Here is a 14,606-nt window from a genome sequence, read left to right on the forward strand (position 1 = left end):
GTTGTGAGCGAGCATGTAGAAAGAAGAACCACTTTTATATTCCTCGTAGTCGAACTTCATACGCGAGAAACGGTTTCATTAGAAGAGCTTGCAGGATGTATGATAATAAATTTCAAAATTTAGATATTTTCAATAACAAGTTTTGTACCTTCAATTCAAACGCCTGACCTTGAAGTGTATTAATAGGCTTTAACAGGCTTTAATTAGAAAATTTACTTTAATTGCACTTTTGTTTTGTTTACAATTTATCCATTTTAGTTTTATCCATTTTTGTTTTATTTTCCATTCTTGTTTTATTTTTGTTAAAATGAAAGAGTATTGTTGTAACATTGTTTTGACAACTTGGAATTTCTATTTCTAGTCTAATTTAGTATTTATATAAGTCACATGGTTTTCATACTATTTTTTAGGAAACTGTAGGTCTATTACCCTATATTGTAACAACTTATTAATATAAGAGACTGTTTGTTTCTAAATAAATAAAATAAAATAAAATATATATATATATATTTCGGGTATCTCGGAAACGGCTCTAACGTTAACGGTTGCGGATGACTAACAGAGCAGCCAGTGTGCTCGCGGCGAAAATAAATCCGAGTGCATTCCACAAATGGGCCAGTCATTTTAAATTAAGCCTAAAAAGGGGGTCAACCTCGGAATGAGAGATAATAAGCTGTAAACTCGTATATACCTTCGTTATGACGTATTAAAGGTTCTCTTAAACATCTACGCATAGATCGTGTGCGCGTCAGAAGTTATTCAAGGTCAAATGTCATACAAATCGGTTTTTCGCGGATATTAAAATTTCTATAGCTCCGATGTTATTTACACGTAGGAAAGAGTTGTAGAGCATAAAATTTGCGACAATTAGGTACCAAAAATGTTTCCATGTGATTAGCCGTTTTCAAAATATACGGCATAGAAGGCGCAGCGGCCAGCCAAACGCACTATGACGCAAGGTTAGCTGGTAATCTGTAAATACTACATTCTATAAAGTTTTTAAATCGTTAAAATGACACTTGTGGGTCATACATAGATTTTAAACCAAAAGTTGCCCCTCCTGTGGACATTAGTTAACAGCTTGTGTGCATATATGTAATGATTTTATGACATAGTTTAATATAAGAAGGGTTTACACAGGCTTAATCAGGAAATTAAGCTTTATAGCCTATAACTTTAGGTATTTCTACAGGAAAGAGGCACATTTTAAGTAATAATAATACAAAAAGAATGTTTTCACGAGCTTTTATTTAACTCCCGATGTTCGTATCTAACTATGAAACTTGGCTACAAAATTTGCCCACCATTTCTCGGCTACTTAATGGTTTCAGATTGAGCTAAAATTTGGCATATATTATTAAAGACCGATGACAATGTAATAACATCGAGCTGATCTGTTGATGGGAACCTTAGCTGGCTATAGGAACTCAGTGTACGATCGATTTCAATAATGCGAGTATGACCTGTAAGTACGCCGTACGTATACTTACCTGGAGACAAGCGGTTACTTATTTTCTACAGGACAGACAACTTTTAAAAGCCGTATATGATCAATAAAAGATTATTAAATAACTTTATAGAAGGTATTATTCGCTTATATTCACGATTGACCTTGCTTCATAGTACGTATGTCTGATCACTACGCTTTCTGTGCCCTATATCTTGAAAACGTCTCATGTCATGAAAAAAATATTTGATACCTAACTTGTCGTAAATTTTATGCTCTACAACTCTTTCCTACATGTAAATAACATCGGAGCTATAGAAATTTTGATATCCGCGAAAAACAGATTTGTATGACATTTGACCTTGAATAACTTCTGACGCGCACACGATCTTTGCGTAGATTTTTAAGAGTACCTTTAATACGTCATAACGAAGGTATATACGAGTTTACAGCTTATTATCTCTCATTCCGAGGTTGACCCCCTTTTTAGGCTTAATTTAAAATGACTGGCCCATTTGTGGAATGCACTCGGATTTATTTTCGCCGCGAGCACACTGGCTGCTCTGTTAGTCATCCGCAACCGTGTACAGCCACTTTTAATTATTTTAACCAATCCAGATATTGCAGTGGTGCGTCGACTATAGTAAAAGCATGATTTTACCCAACTTCTCTAACTATTCAAATTTGAATGCTTTAAACTGAATTCGACACCGAATGACTTAAGTATACGTTAGTCCTGGGCAAATGCGATAAGCCCAATATGCGTAAGACTTACTCCTAAAACTGATAAGCTATTATAAGGTGCTGATATCTAGTAGATCCACCTACCTACCAGCAGTACCAGCTGTACCCGCAGCTTTGCTCGAGTATAAGATTCTGTCCGTTTTGTCCTCCCTCCACCAAGGAGTGGTGAGAGACGTATAATTATAAATAAATATATTACAATCTATTACGCCTTCAGGCGCTAAGTCCGCTATTGTATTTTGTGTTTGTTAAATTGTGCAATAAAGTTTAAATAAATAAATATGTATGTAGGTATCCTTGTTCGTGATAGGAAGATCCCTACTTGTAATGGAGAATGCATACCTACCTTGCTCTTGAAAAATCAGCTGCGGAGGCCGGTCTCCAAGTTAACATGGCTAAGATTAAGTACCAAAGCGACAAAAGACCAACAAGCACTACTGCAAAGAATTAACATTAGCAATAACACCTTCGCTAGCGTCAATGAATTCGTGTACCTGGGGTCCTTATATAATAATAACCGATAACAACGATGTATCTTCAGAAATCAGCAGGAGAATAATGGCTGCTAACAAGTGCTACTTCGGCCTGTTAAGATCGCCATCTCAAGAAGTTTCGAACGAACCTTCGTTGCGAAAACTTCTTCTGTACAAAACCTTACTAAGGCCCATACTCGCCTACGGGTCTGAATGTTGGGTGCTGTGCAAAAAAGACAAGAATTCCTTGTTGGTATTTGAGCGTAAAATACTAAGACGCATTTTCGGAGCTGTGATGGAGAATGAGAGATGTCGAACCAAATTGTCATTAAGACCATAAGGATCGGACGCCTGCGATGGGCAGGGCACGTGTTTCTAATGGACGAGGCCAGAATACCCAACCGCCTTCTAGAAGGCCGACCGGAGGGCCGCAGAGGTAAAGGCAAGCCCAGGCTTTGATGGTTGGACGGCGTATACCAGGACATCAGGACCTTAGGAGTTAAAAGTTGGAGAAGGAAAGCCACAAATAGATCGGACTGGAGAGATTTACTTGACCAGGCTAAGGCCCAGCCGCGGCTGTATTGCCTCAGATGATGATGATGATGATGCTCCTTAATCCTCCTTAATGATCCTTAATCGCCTTTATGATAATTAGGTGTTAAACTTTCAGTAACCGCTGCATGCTCAATAAGATTCTTTGTTAGATTTAAAACAATGCCATTTAAGACTGCTTTCCCCGAGAGATATGCAAAGGCCTACTGAATGTTAATAACAGAGCTACGGGCGTGATATTCCTTCTGACTTTTTGCAATAAATATTTTAGGGCTGCGCGGCCTATGATAGAGCGCAGCTTGACACGGCCCCAGCTTGAAATAAAATACTTTACACGTGTTTCACTTCTTGGTATCTATTTCTGTAAGTTCATATAATACCTGGGGCCTACTCGTGCTTTGGTACAAAAACAAACTGCAGATTGTTTAGATTTAAGCGCAGATGCTCTTTTAACAAAAAGCTCCCTAAATACCAAGTAATGCACTCTATTATTTCCCAAATCAATCGTTTAACGGAATTATCAATGACTACTTCTGGTATTAACGTATTAGTTTACCATTAGCAGAATAGATCTGTTCGGGGAAGCGATCACGAGCATGCATAATACGGGTCAATAGACATTATAGACAATGCCTGTTGCCGGCCGCCGGGTCCACTCGACAGCTACAATTGGCTACTTCCGCCCAGCAAACTGTTCCCAAACAGCCACGGATTATCGTGGAGACGCACCACAAGAATACAAAGTTGCTTTTTATTGCTTATGAGCTATTTTGATCCGAGGTCTTGAGAGTTGCGAGATACGAGTTTTTGTGAGTGAGGTGTTCATTTGTTTTGGTTGCGACTAATACTCGTAGGTACCGTGAAACCATCCAACTGTAGTCCAATTCTCGCGATTATAATTTAAAACTAACTCAAATAAAATAACATCGTTTGTGACGTAATAAACTTGTGAGTGTAATATGTACCTAATGGATACTTATGTATGTGTCTTTGTTTTCAGATCATGCTTAACAGCATATACAATTTCCAATATTAAAACCTACATTCTCATATTAATGTTCCTTATGATTAATATCCAACTGATCTGATTGTTAAACTTGCAGGTCATCGACTCAAGTGGGCGAACACCACATGACCGCAGATGATTTCTCGCACAAACATCGTGACTGTTAACCTTGTCCAGATATTAGAGTTTCCTTTATCTGGGTTAATTTTAAGTTTTCGTGCGAGCAAGATAATGTAAACTCTGCAGAGAAACATTAATAGATCTTATGATGGAGGTTGGAAAGAAAGATTGTAGGTAAGCGACGTAAAATATGCATTAAGCAAAAAAGAATGGTAGAGGAAAACATGTGTTGTCTGATGGTATCGCAAATCGCAAGTACTAAGGTACTACCCGTATATAGAATTATAGAAGGTCCAAAATGAATTGATAAAATTAGTAAGTATCTAAACTACTAACAACTAACACTTAACTACAGGTTGGTAGGTACGTTATTGTATGTATATAATAAGTTTATAGCGTCATTAATGCAACTACCGTTGCTCTACTTGAGTATGACAGTCGCGTATCAACGCTGGACATTATTTAGAACAATATATGTACGTACGTACCTACCAATAGGTACCAACAATAACTTATGGAAAATATGGGTTAAGCTAATTGCTACTGAAGAGAACAGAGAATGAAAATTTGGTAGGTACTAAATTACATTGGACGACCACATTGGTGAAAAATGTCAATTAAGTAAGTGAGAAATGTAGACCTACGGAAGTAGATTAATAAACCTTCAACCACCAGTTAGTAAATATCCCAGGTAGGCAGTTGTACTTACAGCCCTTACAGGTTCTACTATGGATGAGAATAAAACCCTCACAATGCCCTAAAATGTAGGTAGAGACCGATTTGCACTGTCGCATAGAAAAAAATCCAGCAGTGTTCTATACTCAAATAGAATCTTCATTCAAGATGTAAACGATTACGCTGGGCACATTATTCATACACACTTACCCCATTCCTAGCAAGCTTACCTATAGTTACCGTAAATAATGCGGTGACAATGGGGTCGCAAGGTGGCAAGGAGGTAGCGGCGCTACGGCGTGGCGTAGTACAACTAACACAAACAGTACGCAAACGGTTACTCTCGTTCCAGTACCCACAAACGTTTATCCTATTAATGGCTGCCTTACCTAGTTACCGTAATGAATGCGGTAACAATGGGGTCGCAAGGTGGCAAAAGGAGTTAGCGGCGCTACGACATCGCGTAGTGTACAACTAACACAAACAGTATCCAAAAGCCTACGCCTAGTTACGAGGATAGTGGAGGACCGCTTCTCCGTACAAACGTAGACCCCTGCATTTTCTTTCCTGGATATTGAATTATGAAAAATATTTTTTCATGACAATGACACCAGCTCATAAATGCTCTCTTGATTGTTCAAAAATTTATGAGAAAGCTGATCTTGAATGATATTATTTATGTAATAATAATAACGTTCATTTGGATTTGATTTGGTTTGATTCTGTTTGATGTTTTACAGTCAGTACCTATTTTCCTGACGTTGGTGTGGTGAAATTTTTTGTGTTTCACTCGGTGGCAAAATATGTTTTGGGTTGTTGTCGTGCTTAATTGTTTATAATGTAACTTTTGCAATTTTTGATATGTGTTTAAAAACGCTTCGAAATTCGAATACATTTTTAACCGACTTCAAGATTTCAAAGGAGGAGGTTCTCAATTCGGTTGTTTTTTTTTTTTTTTTTTTTTTAATGTTTGTTACTCCATAACTCCGTCATTTCTGGACCGATTTTGAAAATTCTTTTTTTGATTGTAAGTATATACATACAGATTGGTCCCATTTTTGTCAAAAAGCAGTTCTGATTATGGGATCCATGAGGAATCGAGGGAACTCCTCAAATGTTAAAGGCATACATATAGTGATTTTTGTATTTTCATCAACAAATCAAGCACTTACATTTAAAAAAATGACATTTGATGAAGTGGAACTGCTGATGATGATCAGAACGGAACTCTTCAATGACGCATGGTTCACGTTTGGCGATTTGTCCTCTTCGTTATGTTTGTTAAGCAAGTTAGGTTTTCAAGAAACATTTTTGTCAAGCTCCGAGTTCTGATGATGGGATCCATGAGGAATCGAGGGAACTCCTCAAATGTGAAAGGCATACATATAGTGATTTTTGTATTTTTATAAACAAATCTAGCACTTCCATTTTAAAAAGTGACATTTGATGAAGTGGAACTGCTGATGATGATCAGAATGGAACTCTTTAATGACGCATAGTTTACGTTTGGCGATTTGTCCTCTTCTTTATGTTTGTTAAGCAACTTAAGTTTTTAAGACATATTTTTGTCAAGCTCGAGTTCTGACTTCTGATGATGAGACCCACGAGGAACCGAGGGAACTCCTTAAATGTGAAAGGCATACATATAGTGACTTTTTGTATTTTCATCAACAAATCCAGCATTTACATTTAAAAAATTGACATTTGATGAAGTGAAAACTGCTGATAATGATCAGAATGGAACTCTTCAATGACACATAGGTCACGTTTCGCGATTTGTTCTCTTCCTTATGGACCCAGACCTAAACTTGGACCCGGACTCGGACCCGGACCCGGGTCTAGACGTGGACCCCAACTCGGACCCGGACCCGGACCGAACTCTGACCCAAACTTGGACTCGGACAGCCGGACACGGCTCTGATCCGGACCCAGACCCGGAGCCGGAAATGCTACTAGAAAAGTGGGTTAGGTGGGTGGTTGGGTTTTGAACTGCGATTCTTACAGAACAGAACTGCTATCAGAAAAATAGGTTAGGTTAGAGCTGTGACCCTTACAGAAACGAAATGCTATCAGAAAAGTAGGTTAGGTTAGGTTAGAACTGCGACCCTTACAAAAACGAAATGCTACTAGAAAAGTGGGTGGTTTTACCTCCTTTTCTACATAATTAGGCAAAAGATGCTGTCTTTTTCATTTCATTGTCTGGAATCTAAGAGTGCACCATCAACAATAAGTGAACTTTCAGCGGCCCCCATTGAAGTCGGTTTTTTTTCTTAAAAATTATTCTAGACATCATTCTGAATCCAACAAGGTATTACACGTATTATTAGGAGCCATTAGAACTTGTCGACTAGACTATACTTATACCTAATAGTTATAATATGTGTACTGTGACTGGGCTGGCATCAATTTAAACTTTAATTAGCCTGTCTTTGTTAGCATTGCCTACTCAAAGAGAATGGCGAGCGGAACAGTTAATTTCCAAATGGAACTTCCTCCAGTGTACCCACACAGCTGATTAAGCATGCCTGAATTATTAATTGACGTTTAATTGGTGGCTGATTTTGTTTTGTTCTCTTTGCTGTTGAAAGGTTTTTGTTGATTAAAGGGTTTACATTAATTATGGCACTTTACACGGGTAACGGTAATTAATTTACTTTTTGCTACATTTTTCCACGAGTATTACATTTTAATTACACCTTCCTTCTTGAATTGAATTGAAAATGGACACTTACTCCAGTCTAATAAATGATAGAGGCACATTCGACTTCAGTTATTGATAACCTCATACGGCTCTCACGAGCTACAGATGTAGTGCATAATTGTTTTCACCTCAGCAGCTCGAACAAGCCTACTTTCGTCACTCCCTGGAGTGAGGAAAGTGCGACTTTCCTCACTCCAGGGAGTGAAACAAAGTAGGTTTTTAATTTAGTGAAGGCCATGAACTGCCACTTCATACTTTTATTACAATTTTTTTTTCTCTGTATTATTCTGTGTAATTCGAAATACATTTTAACCTTTAATAGGTATGTTCTCACTACTGGGTTAAAAAATTATGAGTGCAGCACGAGAGAAAAGTTATTTTACATCTCGTGTTTTTGAGTCCCTCGCTACGCTTAAGATTAACTTAGAATCTTTTGCTCTCTCGGGACTCAAAATAAACACTCGCAAGAAAAACCAACTTGCCTCTCTTGTTGCACAAATAACTATTTCCATTGTATTTTCTCGGAAACGTTCGTATTTGTCATGCTACTTCAGTCAACCTCAGTACCTACTTTTTGTACTGAGATTGACTGAAATAGCACGACACGTTCGTACGTTTCCGTGAAAATACAATGGAAAATAATTATGCACTACATCTGTACATGGTGATCTGAGTCTCGAGACTATCGAGATCACATTAGCTTGAGTAGATTGATTCGATCTGATCCCATAGTTTTGCGCTCAGGTAGGACAGGTAGGTAGGTATACACTCATATTATTTTGCTTACCCGGTGATATGTAGTATCAAATGTAGGTGAAGCATTGAATCTAACTGTTAAACCATTGTCACACGTTATTTACTCTTTAAATGTAGATCTACTAATATCCTCTGTGCTCACTAACAAGCGATATGACTAAGCAGCCCATAAAAATGGCATTCCAAATATACAAAAAAAATATAAACAATAAATATAATTTTAATAACAAAACTTCCATGAGACACTGACATATTAAATACCTATATTAAACCGGGTCACTCACGGGTCGGGGTCGGGTCGATTTCATAAACGTTAGTTTAATATATTTAATAAATATCATTTATTATCAGGCAACTAATGCCCATAGATACATACCTTACAAACTAACATAGGTAGGTACTTACATATACAATAATAAACAACTTAAAACCTAAAAAAAAACCGGCGACATAGGTTATGTTCTGTTGTGTAACAAGAGAAACAAATAACTATTGTGCAACAAGAGAGGAAAGTTGTTTTTTTTTGCGAGTGTTTATTTTGAGTCCCGAGATGTAAAATAACTTTGCTCTCGTGTTGCACACATAATTTTTCACCTCAGTAGTGAGAACATATTAAAGGCTAAAATGTATTTCGAATTACACAGATAAAACAGAAAAAAAGTAATATAATATACGTACCATACCATAACATACCATACCATACTATACCATACCATACCATACCATACCATACCATACCATACCATACCATACCATACGGTACGATACGATACGATACGATACGATACGATACGATACGATACGATACCATACCATACCATACCATATTACCATACCATGCCATATTACCATACCATGCCATACCATACCATACCAAACCATACCATACCATACCATACCATACCATACCATAACATACCATACCATACCATACCATACCATACCATACCATACCATACCAAACCATACCATACCATACCATACCATACCAAACCATACCATACCATACCATTAAAAAAAATGTAATAAAAGTATGAAGCAAGCAAGATTCATGGCCTTCACTAAATTAAAAAGCTACTTTGTTTCACTCCCTGGAGTTAGGAAAATCGCACTTTCCTCACTCCAGGGAGTGACGAAAGTAGGCTTGTTCGACCTGCTGAGGTGAAAAGCTAATTGTTAGAATGAGATAACGATATTCAACTCTCATTCTGTAGTATACCTAGCTGTGTCCCTACTTACGTAAGTAAAACTTACAAGTCTTACAACTATTACAAGTGTATTTTGGGCCTTACCTTACACATTTTGGTCGAGTGTCAAAGCTTGAATAAGCACTTCGCCATAGAAAAACCATTAATGTCTGGCCTCTACTAAGGCGTAGTTGGAAAAACTACGGACAAGTAGAAAGACATGTAGGAGTCGGGCCTCTAAACTTTTATTGTCAAAGCTTACCGAGTACTTGCCTTCATTTAACCAGTACAAAGGTGATCCCGGTTACAGAAAACGTATTACGAATCACGAGGTCATAAGTAAGACATGTCGGAGTCGGGCCTCTAAACTTTTATTGTCAAAGCTTACCTACCGAGTACTTGCCTTCATTTAACCAGTACAAAGGTGATCCCGGTTACAGAAAACGTATTACCTACGAATCACGAGGTCTGGTAATATCCTACACAAAGCTGTCAGTAGTCTGATTGCTCGACAATGAGAGAAGAAATAATATTTCGTGAAACACCTGGGTACTCGTATAGTGGATATTATGTGAAACTGATTTTTGGCTGCTATCCAATAACCGCGCACTTCTTTTTACTGATCAGGCTTACGATATATTTCCTCGTTTTTAAATTTGCTTATTTTGTAAACACTAGGTAGGTGTACTACCTACCTACTCCTCCTCCTCCTTGCTTCGTTCTCCTCAGTGCTGAGGGTACTACTACCTACCTACTAGGTTAGTACAAGCCAAAGCAAGAGGACTTTTATGTCTCATTATTACTCATTGTCTGTCGGGCCTGTGCCTGTGACAGACATTCAAGTCAGTTGTTTTTCAGCCACTTGCTTCTTCAAAACTGATGATGTCGAGTAGATATGTAATTACTACCAACCTATGTACTTATTTACTATTATAAAAGTCCCGGCAATAGGTACCTATAAGTAGGTAAATTACCATACAAAGTGATCCGTTTTCCTTGCTCTTGTTTTAGCGGTATCTAATCAATCATCATCATCATCATATCAGCCAGAGGACGTCCACTGCTGGACATAGGCCTCCCCCAAAGAGTGCCACAATGACCGGTCTTGCGCCACCCGCATCCAGCGGACTCCCGCGACCTTTGCCAGGTCATCAGTCCACCTTGCGGGGGGTCTACCCACGCTGCGCCTTCCGGTACGTGGTCGCCACTCGAGAACCTTTCCGCCCCAATGGCCATTGGTTCTACGTGTAATATGCCCCGCCCACTGCCACTTAAGTTTAGCGATTCGGAGGGCTACATCGGTATCTAAATCTTTGTCGACATGATGAAGTCAATCTCGTTTTTAGTTGCACCGTCGGGATTCGTCCAGGTCATGTAATCAATATACAATTGAAACTCCCACCTACTTACTCTATTCGATCGTTCCGGTGGTCCTCCTCTCCACTCTCCGGCCTATCACTCCCACTTACTCTCCCTATCACTTTGACGACCGGTCTGGCCTAGTGGGTAGTGACCCTGCCTGCAAACCCGATTGTCCTGGTTTCGAATCCCGGTAAGGGCATTTATTTGTGTGAGGAGCACATATATTTATTCCAGAGTCATGGATGTTTTCTATGTATTAGTATTTATATATTATATATATCGTTGTCCGAGTACCCATAACACAAACCTCCTTGGGCTTACCGTGGGACTTAGTCAATCTGTGTAAGAATGTCCTATAATATTTATTTATGTATACAATTAAACAGTATCAATCCCGATAAGAGGCTTTGGCAGTTCGGTTGTAGATATGAACCTCGGAATCTATCCGTTTAATAGAGACCTTAATTAATAAGCTATGTAACAGTATCTGTACTGTAGCCTCTAGGTCGAAAGCTCTATTCATTAAATTCTATGCGACGCTCCTGTTCCGACGTTGAATAGGATTTATTATAGTTTTAATATTACTACCTCCATAATAAATAACTGTCCAGCAGTTGGGTAATAAAGGACCAAATCAGTTTTAGTTATAAATGAAAAATAAAGGTTGACAAACTTTCGGCACTATACACGGGACGCATAGAAAATGTGAGAGCTCAACTCTGAGCATTGTTGTCAAACATTCATATGCCACTCGACTCACCCATTGCCGGGACATCCGCCGCCACTTCCGCCGCCAAAGATGGAAGATCGGGCTGGTTCGTTGACAGCGCAAGCGTCCCCGATAATATAAATAAATAAAGGGATTATTCCTAAATAGATTCACAGGCACGGCACAAGTTTATATCGATATTCACAACACAAGGTTATTAATTTTACCGCGGCACGGCCGCAGCGGCCGGAGATCTGTGTAAACTTGCGTACGGCTTGTCTTGGGAAGCTATTTTTGATGCAAAAGCGATGGGACGCCAATGTCTAGAGCATGCATTGAATATGCAATGCCAGCCTTGGGCTCGTGTGTGGGTAAATCACCTGCGCGTCTTCGGACGTGCCTGCTTACATTGCAAACGGTAGACGTCCTTAATAAGCAGTTAGCAACAACATAATTGCTTAAACCTCCCTTCTACAAACTTAAACAAGAACTAATACTTATTTTCTATAGTACAATAGGGTAGAGCTAGCTAGAGTCTCGTACAGTCTCGTAAAATAGGTATTGAAGTAGAACTGTGTCACTTTTACACACAAAAAATAAAAACAAAATACTAAATAAAATTATTTTCCCCTCACTAGCTCGGAAAGTTGTCTTTTATCCTTTAAAACAAGCGGGGAAAAACGCATTTTATCCACTAGTGGGGAAAGTAATTTGACCTTGGATGGAGCATGTTTAAGTAGCTTGACAGATAACAAAACGTAAAACGCTCATAATAATGGTTCGTTTGATATTAATTATCATTAAGCAAATGGTTTGAGAATATAATAAAAAATACCAAACATACCTTTATTTAATGATTTTATGTCATAAACCTTAAAGTTCCATAAGAAACGTTTGTTTTTTAATAATGATGTTAAATATAATTCTGAACGCACAAGTTGAGTCGATGCAATTTCAAAACGCATCATTGACATTAATGGACGTAGTTACGCGAAAACGTTCCAACCCACAAGTCACTCGAAAATGAGTTACCATAACCAGGGTACTATTTTTGACATATTACATCATGTGCATACAAAGATGCTAGTATTTTTAGGTTAGTTTCATCAATAAAGTTTGACCCAAATGTTCCAACCCACCATTATGCCAAGGACGTGTACTCAAAATAAAGTAAAAACATTACATGCATACTGAAACATATTGTTAAAAACTCTTAATAGAATAACATATCGTTATAATGTTCCACTTGTCTTGGAACATTGTACTAAATTCATAAAACGCACATTTAATTGTTTCTTAAATGATCCATGTGGGTTGGAACGTTTTTGCAAAATCTTTATACATTTTTTATTCCTGCAAAAATGTTCCATGTAATTTGAAACCTTTTAGATTATCCATACTGTTTTTTTAAGCTGCGAAGACTGTTCTAAATAAATTGGAACGTTTTATTATAATATATTATTTTCTAATTTTTTTCTATAAACGATCCATCCACATATACTTGATCCATTTTTGCTATTAAATATGTTCGAGAGAAAAAAATATTTTTTACCAAAATAAATAACTATGGTATATTTAAGTTTATGTATTTAGTCAAAAGAATCAATGGACTATTTACAATAAAGGTGGCAACATTATTACTCTTTGCTCCCGTAAAATGACAGCACCAACGAAACGCACATGTGAAACGAAACGCCGCCGCGGAGCTACTTGTCATCGTAGTGTGAAAACAAATGCCGACAAAGTAAGAAGTGCTGCCGTGTTGTCTTCTTTTGTTAAATTGGACGTAGTTACGCGAAAACTTTCCAACCCACAGCGACCCCATTTTGAGATAAACGCAATTTTGTGTTTTAGTGGTACACTTTTTCCCTGTAATTATTTCAGGCAAATACTATTGGTTTTACTGTGGAATGCCAAACTGGTTATTGAATGATATGCATATTTTTTGTAAATACATAATACAAGGGACATATAAATAGGTAAAACGAGTCTGAAACGTTTTTGCTAAATTTAATTTTGTATGAACCTTGTTAAATATCAATTATGCATAAACGTTCCAAAACGAATTTAAGTGTATTATTTTATTAATATATCTAAAGTAAATTTAATATGTAAAATAATAAATAACAATGAGGAACATACAAAAACAACAAAAAAAAATTGAAAATGTATTACAAAAAAATAGGACGTGATCTTTTGAGCTTAGAACCTATGCCAAAAATTAGCTGATATGGTTCCAAAAGTTATCAAAAACTTATATTAAACATTCAATCATCATCGTATTCTATGATCTCGAAGTCCGGAACTCCACCAAACCCATCAACATCATCAGTAGCTTCTTCATAACATCAATATTATTAAAACCTGTAAAAAAGTTAAACCTCTTCAAGTTTACAAAATGACAAAGACTGATTTTTTTAGTTCAACTAAACTGGAAAAGAAGATTATCAATAGGAAGAAGTTTACAGACTCATCTAAAGTTAGTTGGCTATATACAAAAGAAATTAAGTTGGATAAAGATAAAATGTTTTCTATTTTTATGCGGTCTACGATGGAAGACGATTTCATACATAAATACATACATACATACATATAATCACGCCTATTTCCCGGAGGGGTAGGCAGAGACCACGGATTTTCACTTGCTACGATCCTGACATACCTCTTTCGCTTCCTTCACTTTCATAACATTCCTCATACACGCTCACCGGTTTACGGTACTCTTGACCTGGCCTTTCTTCAGGATTTCCCCGATCTGATCAGAGAAAGTCCGCCGAGGTCTGCCCCTTCCAACTCCCGTTTCTACCTCTCCCTTATACACTCTCTTTGTTAGCCTTCTTTCACTCATTCTTTCCACGTGTCCAAACCATCTCA

General features: G+C 37.6%; 1 protein-coding gene across 1 annotated transcript in view; it reads right to left on the reverse strand.

The window, feature by feature from the left end:
* The window catches only part of LOC134742330 (phosphoinositide 3-kinase adapter protein 1), a 61,815-nt gene extending 49,810 nt beyond the window's left edge, over positions 1 to 12,005 (reverse strand). The window contains exon 1 of the mRNA XM_063675384.1: positions 11,784 to 12,005. Within this exon, the coding sequence (XP_063531454.1) occupies positions 11,784 to 11,787 (4 nt within the window). The 5' untranslated portion in view covers positions 11,788 to 12,005. The remainder of the gene's footprint in view (positions 1 to 11,783) is intronic.
* Positions 12,006 to 14,606: the final 2,601 nt, after the last annotated feature.

This window comes from Cydia strobilella, chromosome 1 (assembly GCF_947568885.1).
Source record: "Cydia strobilella chromosome 1, ilCydStro3.1, whole genome shotgun sequence".
Lineage (NCBI taxonomy): Eukaryota > Metazoa > Arthropoda > Insecta > Lepidoptera > Tortricidae > Cydia > Cydia strobilella.